This window comes from Lepidochelys olivacea (assembly GCF_965140295.1).
Source record: "Lepidochelys olivacea isolate rLepOli2 genome assembly, chromosome: 10".
NCBI classification, from domain to species: Eukaryota; Metazoa; Chordata; order Testudines; family Cheloniidae; genus Lepidochelys; species Lepidochelys olivacea.
Genome location: NC_140420.1, coordinates 67,077,262 through 67,105,253, shown reverse-complemented (window position 1 = coordinate 67,105,253; position 27,992 = coordinate 67,077,262). Strand labels below are relative to the sequence as shown.

The 27,992-nt window shown below is 40.8% G+C and overlaps 1 protein-coding gene across 2 annotated transcripts in view; it reads left to right on the top strand.

The window, feature by feature from the left end:
- HOMER2 (homer scaffold protein 2) overlaps positions 1-27,992 on the top strand; it is a 104,859-nt gene that overhangs the window by 56,488 nt on the left and 20,379 nt on the right. For both annotated transcript variants that reach the window (XM_084642185.1, XM_084642186.1), the window contains exons 3-4: positions 14,600-14,731; positions 23,777-23,869. In XM_084642185.1, the coding sequence (XP_084498311.1) occupies positions 14,600-14,731; positions 23,777-23,869 (225 nt within the window). The remainder of the gene's footprint in view (positions 1-14,599; positions 14,732-23,776; positions 23,870-27,992) is intronic.

Sequence of the window (27,992 nt, the reverse complement as noted above, 5' to 3'; positions counted from 1 at the left end):
TGACCATAAACAACCAAGTAGGTAGGGAGAGCCTGTGCAGATTGGACTCTCTGTAGTACCTAATTGCCTTCTATGACGAGATAACTGGCTCTGTGGATGAGGGGAAAACAGTGGATGTGTTATTCCTTGACTTTAGCAAAGCTTTTGATACAGTCTCCCACAGTATGCTTACTAGCAAGTTAAAGAGGTATGGGCTGGATGAATGGACTATAAGGTGGCTAGAAAGCTGGCTAGATCGTCGGGCTCAATGGGTAGTGATCAACGGCTCCATGTCTAGTTGGCAGTCGGTATCAAGCAGAGTGCCCCAAGGGTCAGTCCTGGAGCCGGTTTTGTTCAATATCTTCATTTATGATCTAGAGGATGGCGTGGGCTGCACCCTCAGCAAGTTTGCAGATGACACTAAACTGGGAGGAGTGGTAGATACGCTGGAGGGTAGGGATAGGATACAGAAGGACCTAGACAAATTAGAGGATTGGGCCAAAAGAAATCTGGTGAGGTTCAAAAAAGACAAGTGCAGAGTCCTGCACTTAGCACGGAAGAATCCCATGCACCGCTACAGACTAGGGACCAAATGGCTAGGCAGCAGTACTGCAGAAAAGGACCTGGGGTTACAGTGGACGAGAAGCTGGATGAGCGTCAACAGTGTGCCCTTGTTGCCAAGAAGGCTAATGGCATTTTGGGATGTATAAGTAGGGGCATTGCCAGCAGATCGAGGGACGTGATCATTCTCCTTTATTCGACATTGGTGAAGCCTCATCTGGAGTACTGTGTCCAGTTTTAGGCCCCACACTACAAGAAGGATGTGGAAAAATTGGGAAGAGTCCAGCGGAGGGCAACAAAAATGATTAGGGGACTGGAACATGAGTTATGAGGAGAGGCTGAGGGAAATGGGATTGTTTAGTCTGCAGAAGAGAAGAATGAGGGGGGATTTGATAACTGCTTTCAACTACCTGAAAGGGGGCTCTAAAGAGGAAGGATTTTTACCAGAGGTTCCCAGACTTGTTCTGCTGCTTGTGCAGGGAAAGCCCCTGGCGGGCCGGGCCGGTATGTTTACTTGTCGCGTCCGCAGGTTCGGCTGATTGCAGCTCCCAGTGGCCGCAGTTCGCTGCTCCAGGCCAATGGGAGCTGCTGGAAGCGGCATGGGCCGAGAGACGTACTGGAGCTCCCATTGGCCTGGAGCAGCGAACCACGGCCACTGGGAGCCACGATCGGCTGAATCTGCGGATGCAGCAGGTATACAAACTGATCCGCCTGCCAGGGGCTTTCCCTGCACAAGTGGCAGAACAAGTCTGGGAACCACTGATCTAGACTGTTCTCAGTGGTAGCAGATGACAGAACAAGCAGTAATGGTCTCAAGTTGCAGTGGGGAAGGTTTAGGTTGGATATTAGGAAAAACCTTTTTCACTAGGAGGGTGGTGAAGCATCGGTACCTAGGGAGGTGGTGGAATCTCCTTCCTTAGAGGTTTTCAAGGTCAGGCTTGACAAAGCCCTGACTGGGATGATTTAGTTGGGAATTGGTCCTGCTTTGAGCGGGGGTTGGACTAGATGGCTTCCTGAGGTCCCTTCCAACCCTGATATTCTGTGATTCTATGCCTACTTGGCCATGTCTGTCCCAAGATAGGAATGTTTAGGACTGCAACATGAGGCCTTCGTCCTGAGGCTTCAGTAATGTTGTTACAGGGGTGTAGAAAATGTTAGAGATTTTATAAGACTTCATACAAGTGTTTGTCTGTAATATGGTGGCTGCACAAAAGACAATGTGCTTTTATTAGGTACAGAAAATGTGGGCATTATGTAACCACAAACTATTTTTGTGACATATAATTATAGTGTTTTCATGTTCTCATTTCCAGTCACCAGGAAAATCTTAAAGGGTTAGCTCCACAAAGGAAACTTAGGCTCAGTGTTAGAATGCTGGACTCTAGGTGCCCTGCCAACCAGTGGAATCCACCGCCCCAGTTGGTCACCCAGGCACCCTATACAATGCATGGGAACAGTTAGGCACCTAAGAATGGGATCCACAAGACTGTGTGCTGAGCTAGGCAGAGCTAGCCAGTGGGAAATGCTGAGGAGAGGGGTGTGGCCTAAGCCCTGCCCTTCAAAGGGAATTAGGTGCCTATCTCCACCTGGGATTCACAGTCACAAACCCTCTTCTGGAGTTCAGCACCTAAGCTGGATCAGGCTTTTCTTTTTTTTTTTTTTTTTTTGCAAATAAGGAATACAGACTTGAATGTGGCTCTCCCACATCCCAGTGGGTGCCCTAGCCACCGGATCATGGACTCATTCTAGTCCAGTGAATAGACTATTATTTTATAAAGTGGAACAGCTTCAACAGGAGAGCTTGGGAGAGCCCCCACCCAAAATACCCCATAGCCTCGTGAGTAGGACACTCCCTCACAGGTGGGATACCTGGGTTCAGGTCCCTGCTACTCTCAGGCAGAGTGGGGATTGGAACCTGGGTGGCCCACATTCTCCATGACTGATCTAAGCACTGGGCTATAGAATATACGGCTGTGTTTTGTGCAGGGCCTGATCCATTAGGTTGGGAAACTCCTAGTTTGTGAATCTCACTGAGGTTTAGGCTCTGCCTGTGCCCACCAGCAGAAATGTAGGCATCTTTGGGGCTTTATTTATGGGAATGTTGGCACCTACAGGATCTGGTGGCAGCTAAGTGAGGGTTTTGAGGTTCTACATTTTGGATTTGGGCACCTAAATTCCTTTACAGATCTAGCCCCAAGTATCCATTGTGTACACCCCATGGACAAATTAGAAGGCTCCCTTCCTAGCAAGTTAAAACAATACAGAAAACTTTGTTTATATTCCTTATAAAAATTACATTAAATCTATAAATAACAGTTCATATCAAATGATTAAAAGTGCTTGGAAAGACAGGCTGTAGATTTCCTACATGAAACAGTACTCAGGCTTTTGAATAGTGTGGGTGGCTGGATGTGTGCACTGTGCCTTCAAGGGAAAAAAAATTTAGCTGTCAAAGCAGACATTTGAGATTTAGATTGGACCCTCCCCCGAAAAAGCCTACCCAAACCAGTGGCGATGTTAATTACCTTGAAAGATGATATATTTGGAGTAGGTGTAGCTGCAAAATTACCTAGTAGAATTCACATAAAGCAGGAACATTTTTTCATTGCATTTAGACAGGTTTCTCAGTAGGGACTTCATCACAGAATTATTTTCTCAGCGGAAGACTGCTTAGTCTTTTTTTTTTTTTTTTTTAGTACTTTTACATCTATTCATAAAATGGGTTAGGAGCCATTTCCAGATGTAAATCATATATGGGTTTTGTTTGATTTGTTTTAACTTGGGGTTTAAAAACACACCCCCATCACTCAACTTGACTATTTTGGCTGGCTGCAAAGTAGATCCATAGGGCAAAGGGATGTGAAGAATAATCAGTATTGAAATACCAAACCTGCTGGGTTAGTTGCACGTACAACAGAAGTCCCTGCAAATAACCAGCCTTGTCAGATACATGGGGCTAAAATGCTGGTCTTTTGTTCGGCACCTGTAACTAATTATCTGGTGATAAATTCAGGTCTGGTCTCAAGTATTGTCCCACCAACACTCTAAGCCCCTCAATCGTGCGTAAGTGATGTAGAGGAGCAAAGAGGAACATGAAGAGAGAAGAATTATAAAGCTCTTCTTTGAATTATGACACATCTCTATCTAATACATCCTTATCTTCAACTCATCCAAATTAAAGCAAGTGGTACGTGGCAGGTTGTGCAGATGAATCAAGACTAATGCATGCACACAGCTACTACATTCAATTTCCAGCGAATGGGTGTGTCAGATTGTATTTCTCAGGGTGTAGCAGCACTCACAATTTTTAGAAGCATCTCCCACAAAGACTTGGCAGAAAGGGGGGGGAAAAAGCTTGATCACATTCACTGGTAGTGATTATAACAACTATAATTAATCCGCCTGCATTACAGGCTCATTGCTTGAGCCAGAGTACTGTTCTCAATTTCTGACTCCTTAGTTGCTATTGGATTGTTTCTTTGCTCTACTCCTGTATTTTGTTTCTTTTCATAGCAGTCTTGATTAACAAAGCTTTTTTTAAAATATATATATTTTTGGTGGACCATAGACAAGGAAGAATACTCGAGATCAGGGGTCAGTAACCTATGGCACGTGTGCCAAAGATGGCACGCGAGCCAATTTTTAATGGCACGCTGCTGTCTGCCTACCCCAGCAGACAGCAGCCTGCTATTAAAAATCCTGCCCTGCGCGGCCCGCTCTTCTCCGCCCGCCGCCCACCGCTCTCTCCTTGCAGGGCGGAGGGGAGGGGAAAGCTTGCCGACCCCTGATATATAGACTTCTAGAGAGAGACCTTCTAAAAAATGTTAAAATGTATTATTGGCATGTAAAACCTTAAATTAAAGTAAATAAATGAAGACTCAGCACACCACTTCTAAAAGGTTGCCGACCCCTGGTCTAGACAAGCCCTGAGACTTGCCCTTATTGCAGACTTGCAGCCTAGAGGGCTGGGGAAATGAAATTTCAGTTGAGGGGCACACACACATTCAGCTTCACACCTTTGAGAGCATAATTGAGAAATTATTAGTAGCTTGTTTAGGTAACCTTAATGACTGACTTAATGGTCAGTTACCTTGGCTTTGTTATTTTGGGCATGTCCATATTAGGGTTCCTCTAGACCTCTTCCACTTGGTTCTACAAAAGCTCAGTTTGACTCCAGTCTCATCACTGTGGTTCCTTTATTTGGCATACAGGAAAGCTACGCTGAGTTGGTCAGGCTCAAGCATAGAGGGTGGGAACAGGGCATACCACGCATCCAAAGTTACACAGCAGACCTCTCCCTTTATCTACATTTAGACATTACATTGCATTTGCCATACATTGCATCACATATTTTTGGATTGGGTTGTAAGAAGCTGTACAGCAGGCTCTGTCCACGCACAATTTACTCCTTACCTCAATTTATGTTCCAGGCTTATTTTAGCCATTGTTATCTTAGCCATTGTAAATTGTTCCCTGTGTGTTTCCTCTTATCGTATCTTTTATAGACATTCTGTTTTCAGCCTGCTGATCCATTTACCTGCCTAATTCTGTCTCTCAAAAAATAAGGCCACCCCCATGTTCAGTTACTCATGTCAAGCCAGGCCTACAGTCCATGTGGGGAAGTTATTCCAGATTAAGGATATGAATTTAAAATGCAAGAGCTATTCTGTGTTAACTCCTGTGTGGGTACTCTTAGTGCCTTTTTCCAGTTTAGCTTAATCGACTTCCAAAATATACTGGCTAAAGGACTAGCTACTTTGCAGCAAAAAGAAAAGGAGTACTTGTGGCACCTTAGAGACTAACCAATTTATTTGAGCATAAGCTTTAGTGAGCTACAGCTCACTTCATCAGATGCATTCAGTGGAAAATACAGTGGGGAGATTTATATACACAGAGAACACAAAACAATGGGTGTTATCATACACACTGTAAGGAGAGTGATCACTTAAGATGAGCTAATGTCAGCGGGGGAGAGGGGAAGAAAACCTTTTGTAGTGGTAATCAAGGTGGGCCATTTCCAGCAGTTGACAAGAACGTCTGAGGAACGGTGGGGGTGGCAGGGAATAAACATGGGGAAATAGTTTTACTTTGTGTAATGACCCATCCACTCCCAGTCTCTATTCAAGCCTAATTAATTGTATCCAGTTTGCAAATTAATTCCAATTCAGCAGTCTCTCGTTGGAGTCTGTTTTTGAAGTCTTTTTGTTGTAATATTGCGACTTCTAGGTCTGTAATCGAGTGACCAGAGAGATTGAAGTGTTCTCCAACTGGTTTATGAATGTTATAATTCTTGACATCTGATTTGTGTCCATTTATTCTTCTACTTAGAGACTGTCCAGTTTGACCAATGTACATGGCAGAGGGGCATTGCTGGCACATATCACATTGGTAGATGTGCAGGTGAACGAGCCTCTGATAGTGTGGCTGATGTGATTAGGCCCTATGATGGTGTCCCCTGAATAGATATGTGGACACAGTTGGCAACGGGCTTTGTTGCAAGGATAGGTTCCTGGGTTAGTGGTTCTGTTGTGTGGCGTGTAGTTGTTAGTGAGAGTTTGCTTCAGGTTGGGGGCTGTCTATAAGCAAGGACTGGCCTGTCTCCCAAGATCTGTGAGAGTGATGGGTCGTCCTTCAGGATAGGTTGTAGATTGTTGATGATGTGTTGGAGAGGTTTTAGTTGGGGGCTGAAGGTGATGGCTAGTGGCGTTCTGTTATTTTCTTTGTTGGGCCTGTCCTGTAGTAGGTGACTTCTGGGTACTCTTCTGGCTCTGTCAATCTGTTTCTTCACTTCAGCAGGTGGGTATTGTAGTTGTAAGAATGCTTGATAGAGATCTTGTAGGTGTTTGTCTCTGTCTGAGGAGTTGGCGCAAATGCGGTTGTATCGTAGAGCTTGGCTGTAGACAACGGATCGTGTGGTGTGATCTGGGTGAAAGCTGGAGGCATGTAGGTAGGAATAGAGGTCAGTAGTTTCCAGTATAGGGTGGTGTTTGTGACCATCGCTTATTAGCACAGTAGTGTCCAGGAAGTGGATCTCTTGTGTGGACTGGTCCAGGCATCTGAGGTTGATGGTGGGATGGAAATTGTTGAAATCATGGTGGAATTCCTCAAGGGCTTCTTTTCCATGGGTCCAGATGATGAAGATCTCATCAATATAGCGCAAGTAGAGTAGGGGCATTAGGGGACGAGAGCTGAGGAAGCATTGTTCTAAGTCAGCCATAAAAATGTTGGCATACTGGGGCCATGCGTGTACCCATAGCAGTGCTGCTGGTTTGAAGGTATACATTGTCCCCAAATGTGAAATAGTTATGGGTGAGGACAAAGTCACAAAGTTCAGCCACCAGGTTTGCTGTGACATTAGCGGGGATACTGTTCCTGACAGCTTGTAGTCCATCTTTGTGTGGAATGTTGGTGTAGAGGGCTTCTACATCCATAGTGGCCAGGATGGTGTTTTCAGGAAGATCACCGATGGATTGTAGTTACCTCAGGAAGTCAGTGGTGTCCTGAAGATAGCTGGGAGTGCTGGTAGCGTAGGGGCTGAGGAGGGAGTCTACATAGCCAGACAATCCTGCTGTCAGGGTGCCAATGCCTGAGAGGATGGGGCATCCAGGATTTCCAGGTTTATGGATCTTGGGTAGTAGATAGAATATCCCAGGTCGGGGCTCCAGGGGTGTGTCTGTGCGGATTTGTTCTTGTGCTTTTTCAGGGAGTTTCTTGAGCAAATGCTGTAGTTTCTTTTGGTAACCCTCAGTGGGATCAGAGAGTAACGGCTTGTAGAAAGTGGTGTTGCAGAGTGCCTAGCAGCCTCTTGTTCATATTCCGACCTATTCATGATGACGACAGCACCTCCTTTGTCAGCCTTTTTGATTATGATGTCAGAGTTGTTTCTGAGGCTGTGGATGGCATTGTGTTCTGCACGGCTGAGGTTGTGGGGCAAGTGATGCTGCTTTTCCACAATTTCAGCCCATGCACGTTGGCAGAAGCATTCTATGTAGAAGTCCAGTCTGTTGTTTCGACCTTCAGGAGGAGTCCACCTAGAATCCTTCTTTTTGTAGTGTTGGTAGGGAGGTCTCTGTGGATTAGTATGTTGTTCAGAGGTGTGTTGGAAATATTCCTTGAGTCAGAGACGTCGAAAATAGGACTCTAGGTCACTACAGAACTGTATCATGTTTGTGGGGGTGGAGGGGCAGAAGGAGAGACCCCAAGATAGGACAGATTCTTCTGCTGGGCTAAGAATATAGTTGGATAGATTAACAATATTGCTGGGTGGGTTAAGGGAACCATTGCTGTGGCCCCTTGTGGCATGTAGTAGTTTAGATAGTTTAGTGTCCTTTTTCTTTTGTAGAGAAGCAAAGTGTGTGTTGTAAATGGCTTGTCTAGTTTTTGTAAAGTCCAACCACGAGGAAGTTTGTGTGGAAGGTTGGTTTTTTATGAGAGTATCCAGTTTTGAGAGCTCATTCTTAATCTTTCCCTGTTTGCTGTAGAGGATGTTGATCAGGTGGTTCTGCAGTTTCTTTGAGAGCGCGTGGCACAAGCTGTCAGCATAGTCTGTGTGGTATGTAGATTGTAATGGATTTTTTACCTTCATTCCTTTTGGTATGATGTCCATCTGTTTGCATTTGGAAAGGAACTTTGCAGCAGTTATTCCATTTAATTTCCACATGTAGACAAGTTCTTGGTTGGAGCAGGTAAATTGGAGGATATTCAAACCTGGTGGATATTCTTGCAGAAGGTTCCTGTGTATAGGAAATATTATTACCTTGGAATATGTCCTGCTTGCGAGTTGCCACACCATATAGGTATGCCTACCACTCTGCCAAGATCCCGGTGGGGTCTTTTTCCTCTTCCTTTTGGAGTTGAGCCTCTGGGATCTTTACTCCTCCCTTATTTTAGAGGAGCAGGGAGGAGTGCTCGTCTGGCAAGCAGTGCCTGATGCCACAGGGCATCTGTTCAGCACCAGGCCAACCTAAAGAAACCTAAATCCCAAAGATCCCTTAGCTCCATTCTGTTGATCTTCAGCTGACTGACAATTGTGCTGTTTTTAAATCCCCTGCCCTATCCATGACTTCGTGAAATGGTGACAATACGTAATGTAATGAGTGATTCACAAATATCTCTATTTTTTTCCTTTACCCTTGCTTTTGGGAGGCATGCTGGCATTTTTGTACTGGTTCTGCAAGTTGTACATGAGTAATACATCTGTGAATCAAGAGAGCCACTTTCTGCCCAGTGCAGTGCTATCACACAGACCTCAAACCTCAAACTTCTTAGATGCCAAAGTCCTACAACTTTAAAAAAGTCTCTGTGCATCTCACAAGCATTTTGACAACTTACATCACCCATAGTTTCTCTCTCTTTTTCTACAGGTTTATGCTTGCTTGTAGCCTATACAATTTACTTGTTTGGCTGAGTCTCTCTGCATGAAGGCTTTACCATAGATGTCATCTGCTGTATGTGTCTTCATAGCTTCCAGCATATTTATGTTAACTTTTATCCAACAAACATTCCCTTTTTCAGGCCATTCTGTTAAAGTATCTAGAGTCAAATATCACTTTGAGAACTTGCTGTCTGGGCATTGTAGCACTAAGCTTGTACTGAGATGGGTTGCATCATGTTTTTTTAATTATTTTTATTATACAGGATATCCATTAGGGTTTCCTCTCTTGCTGAAGGAGGTGCGATTAATATAAATTGTTTTATATAGACATTTCAGGAACAATAACTATCGATACACTTAGTATAGATGTCAAAGTAAAGAGTGATTCTTTCTTTTACCACACATACAGAACTTAGTTTGTGTGATAAATGAGTTTATTATTCTTTAAGGGTGCTTATTACATTACTTTCTTCTCTGCCCCGTCTCTAAGGAAAACTCACTAACTATCTCTGGTCTTGATCATATTTGATTAGATTATTCTGCCAAGAAGCTCTATGACCATTGAACCTTCAATTCTGGATTAAAGGTTGAAAGATTATTCAAGTTTCTGGTACAGCCATAATTGCATCTAGTGCTTGTATTATATTAGTGCAGCCCAAATCCAAAATTATTACATGTGTCTGTTGGATTTGCTGGGTCATCTTTTCTTACAGAAATAGAATAACAGATCCAGGAAGTTACAGATGGAGAAGTCCTGTCAGATTATTCTGTCCATTGCAGAAGTTTTTATTGAAGTGAATTTGCTAATCTAGTGTATAATTTAGTTTTGAGTCCCAAGCAAAGACGTTTCCATCACTTCCCTTCGGAGACGATTCCACAGACTAATGGAGCAAACGGTCAGACAGATTTTCCTGATATTCATTCTAAATTTATCTTTTTAATGCGCGCCTCTTATTCTTTCTTATAACCTTGTGTCTCTCTGTCCTTTCTATTCTTAGTGTTTACAGTCTTCAAATATTTATAGGCTACAGAAACATAGAAATTAGAGGTGTTTTTCATCTCTAAATATTAAATGACAGGATTTTCCAGGGTTGTGGGTTTTTTTTACTTGTTAGCTTTTTGTTTAACTATATGATACTGCAGCTGTTAGCGGCAATGTCTGGATTTAAGAGATTTTTGACTCTCTTCTCCTAACAAACCTGTTCTATGCAAAAAGAATGGAAGGATTGTCTGCTGTTTGCAATTGTGTCCTATGATGTATTGTATGGTACTAAGTAATGTTGGAGCACTATTACATGACTGCTGCTCCTTTGGGAACCATGTTAAAAATCAAGCTGGGTATCTCATGAGGTTATCTTAGTGAGCAACCTCTTAAATAAACACAATTACCCTCCTGCATGTAACATTCAAATTCCAGTTCCCACTTTTATTTCAAAACCCAATAGAATTAACTGTCTTTTAAATCTGTTTTTCCAATAGAGATAAATAACGAATATACAAAATGTTGGTCCCAGCTGTGCGTTGCGTGCTATTAGTGTAGTGGCAGAACAGTTTGGACACAACCACTCTTGCTTTAAGCAAGTTAGTAATGCAGGGACACTAAGATGGAGCTGTTTTGTATTATGTATTTGTGAATACGTAAGGCCTTGTGCCTGCTTCCTCTCCTCTCTCTCTCTCTCTCTCTGTTTGTTTTAAGTACACTCCCTTCATATCCATAGCACACTGGATAGTTCATTACAGGTAAAAGCATCTCTGCTTTCAAAAAAACGGAAGAATGTTCAGATAATTGAGTGAACCTGTATGCTGAATATTCTTAGGTGCTTTAACACAGCAGTCTCTTCGAAAGTGGACTTTTCCTGATTGTTTTCCTATCAGAATCCTTCCCCCCTGTTTGTCCAATTACCTGACTAGATGGAGATGGGTAGGAAGAACAGGCAGGTAGTAAAATATTATAGATATGGTTAAAATGGCCCCTAACTTCTCTGAACCAATTTAGTGCATGTCTAGTTTAGTCTCTTACACCTTTTATTCTCTTACTTTCCTGTGCACAAAAAGAAATCTTAATTAAGTAATTGGCAGACTAGGGAGTAACAGTTAGAGCCAGCTCACTGGTAGTTTCTTAATTGCAGCTTATAAAAAATAGATGAACTGTCAGTTCCTTGAAGATATCTGATCACTGTGCAACATTTCCTTGCATTTTGGCTGCCAAAAAAGCTAAACTTTGCCATGTTTAACAGATAGCACCTAATGTTTTTCACTTCCTTTCCCAAGCAGGTGTTGTTACGTGTCTACAACTCACTGTCTTAGTCCCTTTATAGCTTATTACACATTATCATAAATGATACATCTAGCTTTATAGTTCTAAGAAATGTAAATATTTATTGAAGGATCTTTTCAAAGTAGCTTTTTGAAAAATTTTATTGCTCTTTCAGTTTCTGTCCAGTGAGTGGGGCCATTGTCTGTCAGTAATGGCTGCCATTTTATGAATATTTTCCTATGGGAGCCCAGTTTAAGATGCAGATTAGGATTCAAAGAATAGTTTTAACCACTTGAAAGCCTTGGAAATGTTGAGCATTTCTAAATTCTGAAGTAAATTTTATAATTGAAAAAACTTGATTTCATTTGTAGTTGGTTTAACCACTTAACATAAATGTTTTATTTAAAAAAAAAACTATTTCCCATAAGCAGTTTAGAAATGGTGGCTTTCGTGGCCTTCCAACGGTCCTATTCAGTATCCTCTCATCAAGATGGCATATTCATATTGCATTGACAATTAGTTATATAGATCACTTAACTAAAATCCTTAGGGTTTTGCTCTTCTTTGCATTTAGATGTAAAGGCTTGAATATCTCACATTACACTTGGATTTTCTTTTGAATTGCAGCTGCTATTTCCTTTGCTATTTCTGTGGTAGAGAAGAGTGTATCTGGAAATCTGTTTATATTTGAACCTCTGAGTCAGCCATTCAGAAAAATGTAGTATGAAAGATCAGTTACATACTATGTATATTAGCCACTGCCTCTGCCATTCTGATTCTTTTAAAACAAAACAAAAAAAGCTTCAGAAGAGTAACATCCCCCTGCCCCCGTCTATTTTAGTTCGTTTGTCAAAATGCAGGGGAATATCTTCAAGCACATTTGTGTTTGGTTGCTATTTGGATCTGTATTGCTGTGCACTTCTTTTTTAAAACTAATTTTGTCGCAAATTGCATGCCATGAAGTGAGGTGATAAATATATCTATGCATATCGCAAAGCATTATGGTATGTATTCAGAAGAGGAAATAGTAGAAAGAGGGAAAGAGTAAAGTTGACTGGATTATAAGAAAAAAATAGGAGCACTAATGGCAAGGTCATAAAAAGAACAGGAGGACTAGTGGCACCTTAGAGACTAACCAATTTATTTGAGCATAAGCTTCCGTGAGCTACAGCTCACTTCATCGGATGCATGCTGTAGCTCACGAAAGCTTATGCTCTAACAAATTTATTTGTCTCTAAGGTGCCACAAGTCCTCCTTTTCTTTTTGCGGATACAGACTAACACGGCTGCTACTCTGAAAGGTCATAAAAGTTAAGAAAGGAGGGGGGAGGAGGAATCATATTGTGAATTGCATAGAACACTTTTTGCTCAATATAAATTATAGTTTAGAAAAAAATTCTGCTTGAAATACATCATAGATGGTGTTGCCAGGATACTTCCTGATGGTGTTAATTAAACTGTCCTGCAGATATAGCTTAATTAGCATATAATTTGCATATTGGACACAATGGTGCATGTTCCTAAAGAAAGCTCCTCTTCTACTAATAGACCGTTGTATTCAGATACATTTTCAAGGGGGGAAAAAAGTCTTTAGACATAACTATATTTTCTTTTTGCAACCACATGATTAAGATCTGTCCTAATGAACTGATGTATATAAAACCTGCGTAGTAAGATGGTATTTTATGCTAGCTTCAGTACATTCTTTTCCAGATCCCCCTTTGATAGCTTTCCTCTTGTAAAATAGTACCTTATTTCATGAGATGCCCCATTGCTTAAGGTACTAATCAAACTGAGCAAAAGAGGCAGCATCTGGCTCTTGAAGATATCATTATATACAGTTATTGATGCTACAGTTCACAACTCTCCCAGATCACCTGGGACAGTCCTGAAATTAAGCACGGCTGTGCTGCTCATTTGGGGCTCCCTCCTCTGGAGTTAACCCCCTTAGCACCTCTGGATCAGCTTGCATGTCTGCCTGAAGTGACATAGTGGGGAGCAGAGCGCTGATCAGAAGGCAGTTCCTTGCTCTGCCTACCTGTGGAGAATGCTTTTCTGATTGGCATTCTGTGGCCTACTCTGCCCAGATGCTTCAGCAGCAGAGATCAAATGCTGCAGGAGCGGTTCACTGCAGGACAGAGGCAACCAGGACAAAGGAGGAATGAGAGAAGAACCAATGGGGCAGCGAGCATGCTCGCAGATGGAGGGAAAAAGAGCCAGGAAGTCATTGAGAAGAAGGGGACAAGGAAGGACAGGGAACAGAAGGGAAAACATAAAGACAATGGGAGAGAGAAGAGTTCAGAAATGGTGGGGAGGAGAAAAACAACAAGGTGGGAAAGGAGAGAGAAAAATGACAATCAAAATATTTTCATATTTTGTGTGTGTGTGTGTTTATAAAAAAAAAAAAAACAGTCCCTACAAAGTACATCCTTCCCAGCCCTGGTGCCTGACTTTCACCAGCCTAGCTCCTTGTGTGGTCATTTATACATGTGCTAAGTAGGTAAATGGCTACACAAGGTGCTAAGCAGCAGAGAATTAGGTTCCTAGTGCCTATGAAATGCTAAAAATGGAAGTGCTGCTGTGAGTTCCCAACAAAGACCATGCCCTTCAGCCCAGAACTCTTGGCCTTGGATGTGCCTGGCCCTCACACCAGGTATTGGAAGCTGTTAAAAGAGTATGTAGAGGTGTTTTTGACTGGCCATTTATTATAATGCTTACTGAACGTTTTATGGGAGCATCTAATAAATACATTCATTTACAACTACAGCCATTTACAAAGAAGATGATAAAACAAAATATGGCAAAATACATTGGTCAAAAGAAATTCCTGGAAATTGGAAGATTGCAGAAAAAATCCAAACAAAATGAAGTTAGCAAGAGAGGAGAATAGAAAAAAGACATCTCTGTCTTGAATCTGTAACATTCCTATAGAAATTGCATGGACTAATTTTGTATTTTTTCCTTGTATTAATTATTTTTATGTCCAAAGATTTTTCCTGTAATTCTCAACATTACCAGCCCAGCATTCAATCAGTATTTCAGCTCCTCAAAGGAAGCATTTTCCTGATGCTCTGTGAGCTCTCTTTTAATAGTAGTGGATTACAGAAGAAAAACATTTTCACTCATATCATTGCTAAAGTAATCTACTTCCTCTTTGACTATGTCAGAGTTCTAATTTCAATGAAATAGTGCAGGAGTAGTAAGCTGTGGGACCACAGTGGCATTTTTTTAAATAAAAAGTTATTGAGCATGTGAATCAAGTGACAGTCAAGGTATTAAAATATTTCATAAGTAAAATCCTTCATGCCTACCGCAAACTCCAAATTTAGACTGGGAACCTGCTAATCATTCTGAATAATGATGTTGCTAGAATATGCATTTCAGGTGTTGCTTCTGTATCTAATTCTTTTTTCAACTTTTTTAAAACAGGTGATTATAAACAGCACAATCACACCTAATATGACCTTTACGAAAACATCGCAGAAGTTTGGTCAGTGGGCGGACAGCAGAGCAAACACTGTGTTTGGTTTGGGTTTTTCCTCTGAACAGCAGCTAACAAAGGTAACTGGGCTCATTTTATTTCTGAAACAGCAGCTGTGATTCTTGTGAATTAGGGAACTGCTGCACTGTCGGTACCAATCTGGTAGGAGTCTCACAAATTGAATTTATCGGTAGCTCATTAATTATCTCTTCTTCTCTATGTGCAAGTTGTTAAACTCCTAACTATCCAGTGGTTGCTTATAGAGCCTCAGTGAAGGTTACAAAGTTCACTGATACAAGGATACATTTTAATTTGATCACCTGTGGCCCTCTATAAAAGCAAAAGCTATGAGATTTTGAAGCTTAGTTTTTTAGATGTTCTCAAATACAGTCTAAGCGGTTTCTTGGCATCTCTTTTCCTAGACTATGTGCTAATTTTATATAAAAACTACATCAAAAGAACATTAAGGATACAAAGTGAAGCACTAAAATGTCAGAAAATGCCAACGTTAAGGCTGCCTATGCATGCTTAACTCTACATCTATGTTGCAGAGAAGTCTCTATTATTTTAACAGACATCCAACTAATAGGCTTATTTAGAATCCAAAATTGTCTTCCTATGAAGTACATATGGCCTTGGATGTAGTGTAGTGGTGTACTGGTTTGTGTGTTGATGAGTGAATTTGACCCATAGTGGCTGGCCCTTTGATGTTAAGGGGACTATTACTACAAGTGACTATAAAGAAAAGTTGTCCTTTATCTCAGCTGGGGTAAGCCTGTGCTTTTGAAGCAGAAGGCTGAGGATTGTAGTTCTAGCTCCCCTATGTCACTTGTCTGCAGAACAGGTTACAATGAAGGCTTGTAAAATATCCAGCCGACTCTGGTAATGAATAACTAGTAGTGTAAACAATACCTCTCACAGCGATTCGATTAATACTTTTCAAACGCAAGTCAAGCAACCAGAATGTTTGTTCTCACAATAAAAGAAGGTACTTATCTAACACATAGTTGATGTTTTAAGCATGAACACTCAACCCTTATTGGCACTGTTTTATCAGTTAACCAAATATCACGTCCTTGGGCATTCCAAACAGTCTCCATTACTCTCCTTTTGTCTTCTTGCATGTTTTGGTCTGAGAGGTACTAGTGTTGAAATTTTAAAAGCTGCTTCTTGGGTCTGAAACAGCAAAGACTGACCATTGTAGGGAAAGGAAAAGCCTGTTGGATGTAATGTGTTTACTTTCAGTCAATTGGGTGACTGAATTCTACGTGAACTTATTTTTGTTAAATTGGTCTTACTGAGTTCATGCATTTTCCACACGACTGCATTTTTTGCAAATATTTCACATTTGCAAAAATGATCATGCAAAATTGTTTTCACTCTTGGGGTGACTAGAAAAGTGTCCTGGTAACCATCTGGTTCTCCTGGAATGTTTATAGGACTAAGTCATTCAGTAAAATGAAAAAATATTACCTGCTTTAAAAAAAAGAGAATGTATCTGTGGCAATGCTTCAGGAAACTTATCTCAAAACAGAAGAATCAGTCTTAAAAGGAATGTGTACCATGGAGTATCTTTCGGCTCCCATGAGAGAGAGGTGTGTGTATTAAGTAGAATGGGAATGTAAAAGGATTAAAACCTATCCAGAAGGCAGATGAGGTGATTGTTGGGCGTGCAGAGGACAAACATGCACCGAGTGTGGAATATACATTTCTTCAGAAATAATTTTGGAGTGATGGCAATGGTCCAGAATTCAAAGGTAATAGTGGCAGGTGACTTCAATAGCTGTCTGGCCACAATGTGGGATAAACTACCAATGAGACAAGGTCCATCTAAAGAAGCTCAAATTCTGGAACTAGTATATAAAGAACAGGACACAATGGAGATTTGGATTTTGCCTTTTTTTCTCTGAAACTGCGAAAAACACTTACTAGAATAGATTTAATTTCAATATCTAAAGGTTTCCTACATGAAATCTTATTTGAATGGAATATCTCTGACCCTGTTCCTGTCTTCATGAAAATAAAGTCCAGTTCAGGATTATTAAAAGCTGGAGATTTAGTAATATATAAGTTTAGTAATATATAAGTAAGTTTTGTTAAAAGACCCAAACTTTGTGAATGAAATGGATAATTGATAATTATATTAAGGACAATAGCTCACAGGATATACCCTGGGAGCTAGATGGGAAGCATTTAAAGCAGTAATAAGGGGACATACTATCTCATGCCATAGTTATAGGGAAAAAAGACATCGGCAAAACCGGGAAGAGTTAGAGGAACAAATTTTGCAGAAGCAATGTGTCTAATAATGTAGACTTAGTCAAAGAGATTAAGAATGCGAAAATAGCATTAGAAGTATTGACAACAATAAAAAACAAACAGGCAACTCCCTCGTTTGCCAAAGGCTCTATGAATTGGGGAACAAATCAGGCAGATTACATGCCAGACTGCTCTCTAACAGAAGACCCACAGCAGCCGTACCATACTTTAAGGACAAAAATGGGGTACTCCAAAGCAAGCAAACAAAGGGATCAATAAAGTACTAGCATTCTATTTCCAAGTGAGATACACTAGCAGATATGTAAAGTGGAAGATGTGGGAGGAAACATACTGCAAGATATTAAAATGCCCAGACTGACACAGAGTGAAAGGGAAGTACTAGATGGCCCAATAGCATAGGAAGAAATAATAAAAGTACCTAGCTCTTATGCAGCACTTTTCAGATGGAGAAACTGAGACACAAAGGTAAAGTGACTCACCCAAGGTCACCCAACAGGCCAGTGGCCAAGCTGAGAATAAAACCCAGTCCCCTAAGTCCCAGGCCAGTGCTCTAACTAGTAGGCCACAAGTGATTTTTTCATTAAAATCAGGGAGGAGTCCTGGGCTGGAAGGAGGTACCACTGAATTCTATAAAATATTAAAACACCGGTAACTCCCTTACTAGCAAGTGCACTTCAGTCTTCTGAGGCAACAAAGTCCTTACTGGGCACCTTCTAACACACAGATGTAGTTCTGATACCTAAACCAAACAACACTTATCCAATCCAGCATCGTATAGGCCTATCTCTTTTTAATAAAGAGAGAGTAAGATTCCATACCTTATTTGTGGAACACAGTAGTTATTGAGCATGCAGATATACTCCTCCCATGCATGTACACTTTTTTGCATGTGGACCTTGTCATAAAGGGGTGACAAGAAAGAGCTGATAAGAAACTGTTTTTTATTTTTTGGCCCCAATCACCTGACAATAGGCCACAGTTACAAAAGGTTTTAATAAACCTGTCACATGACAGGGGTCAGTGTCTAGGGTTGCCAGGCGTCCAGTTTTCAACTGGAATGCCCAGTTGAGCAGGGACCCTGGCAGCTCTGATGAGTAATGATGACCGGGCTGCTAAAAGACCGGTTGGCGCACAGCGCGGCTAAAGCAGGCCCCCTGGCTTTGCGCAACTCCTGGAAGCAGACAGCACGTCTGGCTCCTAGGCACAGGTGTGGCCAGGCTCCGCAGCTCCCATTAGCTGGGAATCAGGGCCAATGGTAGCTGCAGGGGTGGCACCTGTGGGCAAGGGGGCGTGCATAGCCCCTGGCCCCTCTGCCTAGGACCTGGACAAGCCGGCTGCTTCCGGGAGCCGCCTGAGGTAAGCGCCGCCCGGCTGGAGCCCGCAACCCGAACCCTCTCCTGCACCCCAGCCCTCAGCCCCCTCCAGCATCCCAGAGCCCACACCCCCCAGCTGGAGTCCTCACCCCCTCCTGCACCCCAACCACCTGCCCCAGCCCTGAGCCCCCTCCTGTACCCCAAACTCCTCATCCCCCACCCCACACTGAAACCCGCACCCCAAGCCTCTGCCCCAGCCCTGAGCCCCCTTCCGCACTCCAAACCCCTTGGCCTTAGCCCAGAGCCCTGCTCCTGTACCCAAAACCCTTCATCTCCATCCCCACCCCAGAGCCCTAACCCCCTCCTCCTGCACTCTGAACCCTTCATTTCTAGCCCCACCCCGAGCCAGAGCGGGAGTGGGGCCTCTGGGCAGGGGGCGAGGCAAGAGTTTGGTTTTGTGTGATTAGAAGTTGGCAACCCTATCGGTGGCCACTGACTTAGGTTAGCTGTCAAAAAACAGAGTCATTGTCCTCTGCTTTTGTTTAGCCATCTTTTGTTCCTCCTGTAAGACAGGCTTTCAGGCATGGATTAGGTCATATGAGTTTGGGGTGGATAGTGTAGCTGTTGCTTTTGTGTAAATAATCAGCTACTTTGTTTGGAATCTGATATTCTTGCCATCTGCATAACTTTGTTGTTCTTATTGTAGAGCTGCTTCAGTTCTCGTTTCCTGATATACAGCTCTCTTGTAACTACTTCGGGGTTAATTGTTTGCCTAAGAAGCTTATTGGCAATAGGTTTTTGGTAGTTTCTAAGATGGTGATCTCCATAAAGAACCATAGTGAGGTGTGTTTCTTCTGCCCACCACAGCTTTTTTTAATTGAATGCTTTGCTGTTTCTCCTAACTTTTCTACCAATCCATTTGATGACAGAGATGTGACATGGCGTGCCTGAACTGGTATATCAAAGAGAATGGCCAGAATGAGCCAGTCATTAATTGTGGGCCATTATCTTAACTCATTCATAAAACATAAATGGCAAATTTCGTACAGCCTAGTTTCCAAGAGCTTCCTGCAAAATGAGCTGGCAATTAAATATAAATGAGACTGGTTGGGGGGTGGGGGTAGCAGCTGTTTTATAGCTCTGGCACTGGAGCAACTTGTGCTTAGGAGGAATAAAACATAACACCAGAAATGTAAAACCTAAACATGTAAAATGTAAGGTCTACTAAAATATATATTTCTGTGAATAACTTTCTGAAGATTCAAGTTACTTTCAAATAATTCATATTATGTGACACTTATTAGCACTTTCAATTCCTCATTAAATATCAGCAGGGGAGATTCATAACCAAATATAGCATTTGTATGATACACCTTCTCAAGACCAAAAACGCTTGTCAAGATTTGGTAGCAACAAATCCTTCCTTTAATACAGCCTGTGCCCACAGTTTACTGGACTGCTGTGAGATGTCATATATAATTCATAACTGGCTGCAGAAGCTGGGGCTGGCTCTGAAATGTACTTTCAAACCTGCAGCAATGATTAGTTGCTGTTTTCCCTTCCTTCTACCTCCTTCCCTTTCTCCCTTCCTTTGCTAATTTTGGGTAGGTTTGTCAGCCCAAAAGAGTTCATTTGAAATAGCCAGAGCAGTGGAAGTAGGGGAAAAGAAGAGTGAGGATGAGGAATGAGGCTACTTTTTGAAAGACTTTAAATAACTAAACATACCTCCACCCTCAAGAAAATATCACTTTCTGCTTACATTTCTTTATTTTTAAAAATATTTTAGTAGGATCTTACTGAACTTACAATTAGCCATTTTAATTACAAAGTACACATTAAAAGCAACCAGCTTTTATGCTGGTTTAATAACTCATGGCCTATCTAGATCACAGAAGTGACATACAGGTTTTAATACCAATGGGCTGTGGTCAGGGGGCATAATATATTAAGAATTCTCAGAAAATAGGATCGCTGTGATTCTGCAGCCAGCGGTGGATTGGGTTTATATATATTACCAATGCCACAAAAGTTCCATAGACACTCTGTAACCTCCCTCAGAAATGTCTTGTCTGTTGCTGAAGTAGCAATTGGCACTGGAAATGGTGCAGACATTTAGTCTGCCACTACGATGGCTACACAGTTAGAAGAACAGTCAGGTGTTAGTCTTTCATTTCTCACAAGAGCTAAGTGCACCTATCAAACCGTGGAAAGCAGAGATTGTTTAGTGGAATCCAACAGGTGTAAATTAGGCAGAAAAAAGACATTTCTAAAGAGGAAATATCAAAACTGTTTATGCATTTGTTAGCATTCAGTGCATAAAGTAACAAACTGAACAAATAGACAATACTTTTCATTATAATTTCAGTTGCAATAATCTCTAACTCTAGCCACAATATTGGGTAAACATAATTCAGAAATGTGACTGTTTTTAAAATGAAGATGTCCCTTTAAGTTGGTGGACAATTCCTTTGTTGGTCTTTGCTGCCAGAAGCACATTTATTTAAATAAAATGCATTAGTAAACTTTAGCTTTGACTAAGATCACACAACAGACTGAGATCATTGTTGGTTATATGTTAAAGAATGTCGGGGGAAGTGGGGGGGTTCATATATAATTTTTTTATATGGAACGGTGGAAAATGTTCTCTTCACAGCGCACATTATTTTTCAGAGCGGTCATCTGTGTCCATTATGAGGATAGTTTCAGAAATCAAATTTGAAAGATTACTTTTTTCCAGTTTTTCATCTTTTTTCTAGTGCACTTAGACTCATGGGAATTTTGATACATAAGATTTATTGTAAGAGAGTGACTCAATATAACATTAATATATACTCTATGCTGACTTAAAGATACCCAAGTTTGGAGCTTATTTTTGACACAATATGGTAGAAATAATCTGCTTGTTATACATGTTTTGGTAACAACAGTTGCAACATAAAATGTATTTTACCTAGAAAGGTCAGGGTTTCATGACTCAAGGACAAAATATAGTGCAGTTGTATTCAGTGCATTTTATAGGTCTCCAGATATAGTGGAATCGCATGTATACTACCTGTACATTCCTTCAAATAGTAAACACTTTTCATATGCAACTCCAGCTGAAGGTGACTGGACTCTGGAGTTCAGAGTTTTAATATGTACCTTCACAGATCATATTCGCAGCCCTCTCTATATTATATCTAAAATTCCCCTTGGCTTTAAGCACATGCATGCCCATCCAACGGAATCCTGTGATGACTTATGTTTAATGGTAATTTCCACTCTGTGTGTGTGTGTGTAATATAATATGTTATCTACTGATGTAGTTTTATCTAGGTTTCTTATTTATAGATGGCATACAGAGCAACACCTGTAGTTCTGGCCACCTACTTGGTTCTGTTCTAAAAAGGGTCTGTGGTTACTGACGTTCTCAGAGTTTTACATTTAGGGCTGAAATTTGGCATGCGTAAGAGCTGAATTATGGTAATCGATAAAACTAATGATCTTGCAATGTTCTAGCAGCAATCTGCGTGTGTGTGTGTGTGTATGTATGTATATATATATATATATACATATATAATCAAATGTGTATATACATAATAGAATGTTGTTCAGGGTAATCCTGTCTCTGACAATGGGCACTACCAGAGAAAGGTGTAAGAACCCCATAGTAAATGTGTCAGCTGCTGAAGCATGTATCAAATCACTATGTGGCCTTGAACAAGTCATCTCTCTCTCTGCCTCAGCTACCATGCTTGTAAATTTGAGGTGATGAGAGTACTTACTTACCTGTGTTGTGTGACTGAATTCATGAATGTATGCAAGGACTTGGAGATCTTTGGATGGAATGTGTGATAAGTGCCGAGTGTTAACCAGTGTAATGGCTTTGGATAGACTCGATATAATTTTGAAGAGTTGAATCATGTGGTTTTATTAGTGGTGTAGTCTAAGGCTATATTTGAGCATCTTTTGACCTTTTTCCTGAGGGGTGCTTTTGTTTTGACACCCACTTTTTAGGGATTTCACCATTGTACTTAACAGATGACTGAGATTTCACTTTGGTACTCCCTCTTTATAATCCATCTCAGTCCATCCCTCTCCTCCTTTGAACAACATCTGTAAATGTCTTTCTTTTCAAGATATATTTTTATTGTGACAACCCTTCCCTCCCACGCCCGCTAACTCTTCCCTTGTCCCTTTCTCGGATGTAGTTCTCCCTTCTGTTCCTGGATTTTAGTGTAAGTGTAGTTTTTATCACATTTGAATGTTTGTTGTGTTGTGTTCTATTTATTTATTGTTTTTAATTATATATATTCTCAACCATCATTCTGCCATGCCCAATTGTTTCAGTGGAGAGGTGCTTAATAAATTGATCTATTCAGATGATTTTTTTAAAAAATCAATATTGGAAGGAGGGGGAATGAGCTACACTGAAGTAATAAAATGTGGCTTCTACATGTTGGATGCTATTTAGGGAAGGGAATATACCTGTCTGGAAGGAAATATGGCTGACTGTTGAGCAAGTTTCATGTTGTCTTCCCTTTCCAATATTGGAAATTTCTCCACAATAAATTCATGTACGTTTGAACTGCCTTTGGTAGAAGTGAAGGACTCATTCGAAGTGTTACAGACACCCACCCTCATACTGAATGCTTTTTATTTAGATGCCTCCCTTGCCCACCCCTTGAACCTGTGTTTTGGGGGTAGGATCCACAAAATTAAATGATTGGGGTTTGCATATAATGATTGGGGTTTGCATATAAGACCAGAACAGCAGAATGAGGCCTTCAATTTACATGGCCTTAGGATGGGCCTTTCATAAGCACAAAGCCTACTGGAACTTGGTTTTGAAAATCCCATCTTTAGATTTAACTATAGAAGCTTTACTGCATTTTTTCCCTGGTGATTTGAATGAACATTTTATGTGAACAGAAACAGCCAAAGCTTTTCAGTCTTCAAACATTGTCTAATATCTTTATTTTTAACAGCTATAAGATAACGAGACTTTTAAGAGAGAGGCCATCTTCTCCCACATTCCTGCTTTATTTTTGGGGTGGCGGGTTACCTTAATTTCACCTTCCTGCTCCTTCATGACACCCTGTCCTCAATCCCTCAAAGGTCTCACGAGCTCATTTATATTCTTTCTTTCAATTGCCTTTCCCTTCAGAACAAAAGACATTTGATAACCGTTAATCTAAACCTGCTTTTTATCCTCAGACTTTAATAGATGAACATTTTTTTAAATCACGTTCACTTTTCCCTCCAGACTTTTTCTTTCTTCAGCAATAAATAATTATTAGTAATTTCTAAAGAAACTATGGAGATATTGCCTTGCTTTCAAAACAGAGTTACTACCATCCCTTCCAAGGGAATCTGTTTTTAATTCAAATCAAGCACACACTTAATGTTTCATATCTAAAATTTAAAAATTGCCATAAGCGATTGTATGGTCATGGGTGTTTGCGGACTACAAAGAAACCATATAAAGATTCTATTCTGAACAGTTAATGTGTCCTAAATGATTTTAATAAATATCTTTCATGCATTTGGCAGTTTGCAGAGAAATTCCAGGAAGTAAAAGAAGCTGCCAAACTAGCAAGAGACAGATCTCAAGAGAAAATTGAGACCTCAAGCAATCATTCCCAGGTAAGTCAATTATCTGTAATATATGTACACACACACACACACACACATATGCAGGAAAAATTATTTGAGACTAGATTCAGCAGTGGAATATACCTGCTTCTGGCAGCCAGTTTAAAGTGTCAACAAAGAAGATGGTTAAATATCATTGTTAACTATTGGTCTTTAACATTGCTGGAGGAATATTCTTTTTCTTGTGTGCTCGCTCTCCTTCTCTTTCTCACTTACATATAATAGTCTTTTCAGGAAGTTAGTGAAAAAATAACAAGGTCATCCATATATTCTTTGATATAGTTCTTCATTGTGGTGGCCACTGGGGAATGCATCTGATGAATGCATCTGAATGCATCTGATGAAGTTAGCTCACGAAAGCTTATGCTCAGATAAATTTGTTAGTCTCTAAGGTGCCACAAGTCCTCCTTTTCTTTTTGCCTCACTGCAGTATTTCAGCAATAAATAAATGGAATCTGTTGTAACACTTGCTTATGCCAGTTGCCTAACCCATTTTTTTGTTTGGTTGGGGCTGTGTTAGAGATCAGTTTGTACAATGTCACATAGCTAGCGTAATTTGAGTTCTCATGTATTTCATTGTCCAAGTTGGGTGATCCAGAGATGTTGGGTGATTATAGTTTGTCTGCAGGTGAGGCTTTACCATCCATTACTCACGGTGACTGGTGGAAAGGGAGTTTATAATGTATGTCCATGGAGTACACCTGTCTGGGACAGTTTGGTTTAGAAAGATGCCCCTATACCCAGTGTTAATTGTTTACGTTAGAATATGATGAAATCAAGTTTTATCACAAGCTTTGTCACAGTCCCTTACAATAATTCATTATAATTGCATGAAGTCGACAGCTAGCTAAGAATTAATCCTTGTTTAATGGGAACTCATTCATTGTGTTTTGCATAAAAGTGTTGCTTTGGAGGAAAGTTAGAATAACTTCTATTTAGTGATTACTTCAACTACACAATCAGAAGAGCCTTTATGACATCAGTGAGACTGCTTAGTGTTCATTTCTTCTGAAAATCAATCCCCTTGTTTAGATCCCTAAACCAGACTTAGAAGCCTGACATTAGATGCTTTAAAAACAAAAAAAATTGTGGCCGTTGAGTCTAATGTAAAGCAAAGGAAGTTAATTGAATTGACCACTCGTAAAAAGTGTGTGATGTTAATCTCTTGGGAGTAGGAAAGTGTCCCTTTTTTTTTTTTTTTTTTTTTTTTGGTACTTCACAACTTCCAGTAGTATTTCTTTGCTCCAGTAGCTTAAACTGATTTTAAAATATTCTTCTGGAAAATTTTGCAAACTTTGTAAATTATATTTTTTCTCTTTGAAAAGAGGCTGCCTTTTGCCCCCAGGGCACTTCATTGTGATAGTTTTTTTTATTACTGTTCTGTGTTTTAAATGTTCTTCTTTAAATATTACATTTACTGTTACAATCTGTGTATAGTCTAGTATGCCATGAAGATGTGATGCATGTGAGAGCTGATAAGAGACTGGTCTTTATTTCCTGGTCTCACTGACTTGACATGAGACAAGGTTACAAATAGCACAGATGTGAGGGTCACTATTCACCAGTCCCAGTGGCTACTGGTGCACCCCGGGGGGAATCACTAGGCTCAGATAAGGAGCTATCTGTCATTACTTAAAGGGAATCAGAAATGTTCTTGCTTAGTGCAAATATATAACACGACATGGTATATAATATGACCTCTTATGATACCTGTATTTACTTGTACCGATAAAGTCAATGTGAAGATAAAGATAGGACTGCATTTTGATTGACAAGAAGAGAAACTTTTTTACTACTTTGTCTGGGCCACAAACAGTGGCATCCCAGACAACAGCATTACCTCAAATAGGCCATGCCAGGTAATCTGCCATTGCATTTTGTGTCACATACCTAGTATGTTATGTCACAAAAGTAAATGCTTGCTTCCTTTCGGTGACACTGAGGTTTTTTTGAGGGGGGTAGGGAAGTAGGCATATGTTTTAAAAGGGGAACAAAGATGCTGGGGGGGAGGGGCGATTATAGACCAGTCAGCCTAACTTCGATACCTGGAAAGATACTGGAACCAATTATGAAACAATCAGTTTGTAAGTACCTAGAGGGATAATAGGGTTATAAGGAATAAACAGCATGGATTTGTCAAGAACTAATCATGCCAAACCATCTGATTTCCTTCTTTGACAGGGTGACTGGCCTAGTGGATAGGGGAAAGAAGTAGATGTTATATATCTTGATTTTAGTAAGGTTTTTGACATTCTCATAAGCAAACTAGGGAAATGTGAGCTAGATCAAATTAGTGGGTGCACAGCTGGTTGAAAGACTGTACTCAGAGGTAGTTATCAGTGGTTTGCTGACAAACTGGTAGGGCATCCCTAGTGGGTTCCCACTAGGTCTGGTACTATTCAGTATTTTCATTAGTTACTTGGATAATGGAGTAGAGAGTATGCTTCTAAAATTTTCAGATGACATCAAGCTGAGAGAGGTTGCAAGCTCTTTGGAGGACAGGATTAGAATTGAAAATGACCTTGACAAATTGAAGAATTTGTCTAAAATCAACAAGATGAAATTCAGTAAAGAGGAGTGCCAACTACTACATACAGTTGGGAAGGAAAAATTAAATGCACAACTTCAAAATAGGGAATAACTAGGTGGTAGTGCGGCTAAAAAGGATTCTGGGGGTTACAGTAGGTCACAAATTGAATACAAGTCAACACTGTGGTGCAGTTACAAAAAAGGCCAGTTTCATTCTAGGGTGCATTAACAGGACTGTCATTTGTTAGACCTGGGAGGTAATTGTCCCACTGTACTCGATACTGGTGAGGCAACAGCTGGAGGACTGTGTGCTGTTCTGGGCACCACACTTCAGGAAGGATGTGGATAAATTGGAGCAAGTCCAGAGGAGAGTAACAAAAATAATAAATGGGTTAGAAAGCCTGATGTATGAGGAAAAATTTAAAAAAAGCTGTGAGACACAGTTCCCTGGGGGTTCCCAGGATTGCAAAGTTCCTCATTACTACCTGCCCTTAGTGTGAGGCAGGCTTGTCTGTGCATGCTGGGGTCAGCTCCCCAACTCCAGGGGCCATGGGCAACACAGGCCCTGCTCTCTCTCTTAGGGTTAGGCACACTCTAAGACTCAAGCTCTCAAAGAGTCCCCCTGGAGTGACCAGCCACTGGTCCACTACACACAGGATTCACAGATTTGCTGCTCCCAGTGAAGCAGTCCACACCAGCTTACTAGCTTCCCTTCAGGTCACCACTCCATTTGACACACAACAGTTAGATAACGTTTACAGTGAATACTAGTAAGAATTTACTTAATGAAGTATAGAGATTTGAGAAGTAGCAAGTAAAATATTGGAAACAAATGGTTAACTGTAAAATAAAATCATAACATGCATTTTAAATCCTAGATTTAACTACCAAGATATTGTTCTAATTAAATTTAGCTCATCCAAAGTCTTTGAGTATTTTCCAGCCAGGTTGGCCATGACCCTCCTTTCACAAGGCAGAACATACTGACAGTTTTTCTCCTTGGTGAAGGATCTGGAATGTATCTCAGTACCTCCAGTTATGCCCCAAACATCCACTGTCTTTACTTGTAAATGGGATACCCTCTTACTTTTTTGTGTTTTCCTGCAGCTTTCCTCTCTTGTTGAATCTGCAATCTTCTGCTTAGCATCAGGCTCAGTAATGCAAATAGGCCTCCACTGCAAAGCGGACGATACAGAATAGACACATGACCAGCCAGAGAGAGAGAGAAGCGTCTTTTTTCCCTCCTACATAACAGAAGCTTGTTTTATCACCTTCTGGTGATGTGCCTTAACTCACATACCTTATGATGAAAATTTTCAGTACTGATACGCAATTCCTTAAACATTATGCATACATACATTTCACAGTTATTATAATGACCAGTGGGCTCTTGGTCCGTGGTATATCTCTCACATGCCACCTTCTGGTAAATTGAATATACATACATCTGCCACAGGGGATCCTGGTAAAACTCTATAAACATCCATATACCCTCTGCCAGTTGGCACCAAGAGGTTTTTCGGTCACACTGGGCATGCTTACTCTTGAAAAAGAAGCTTGAAGAGGGGTCTGTTGAGTCTTCAGA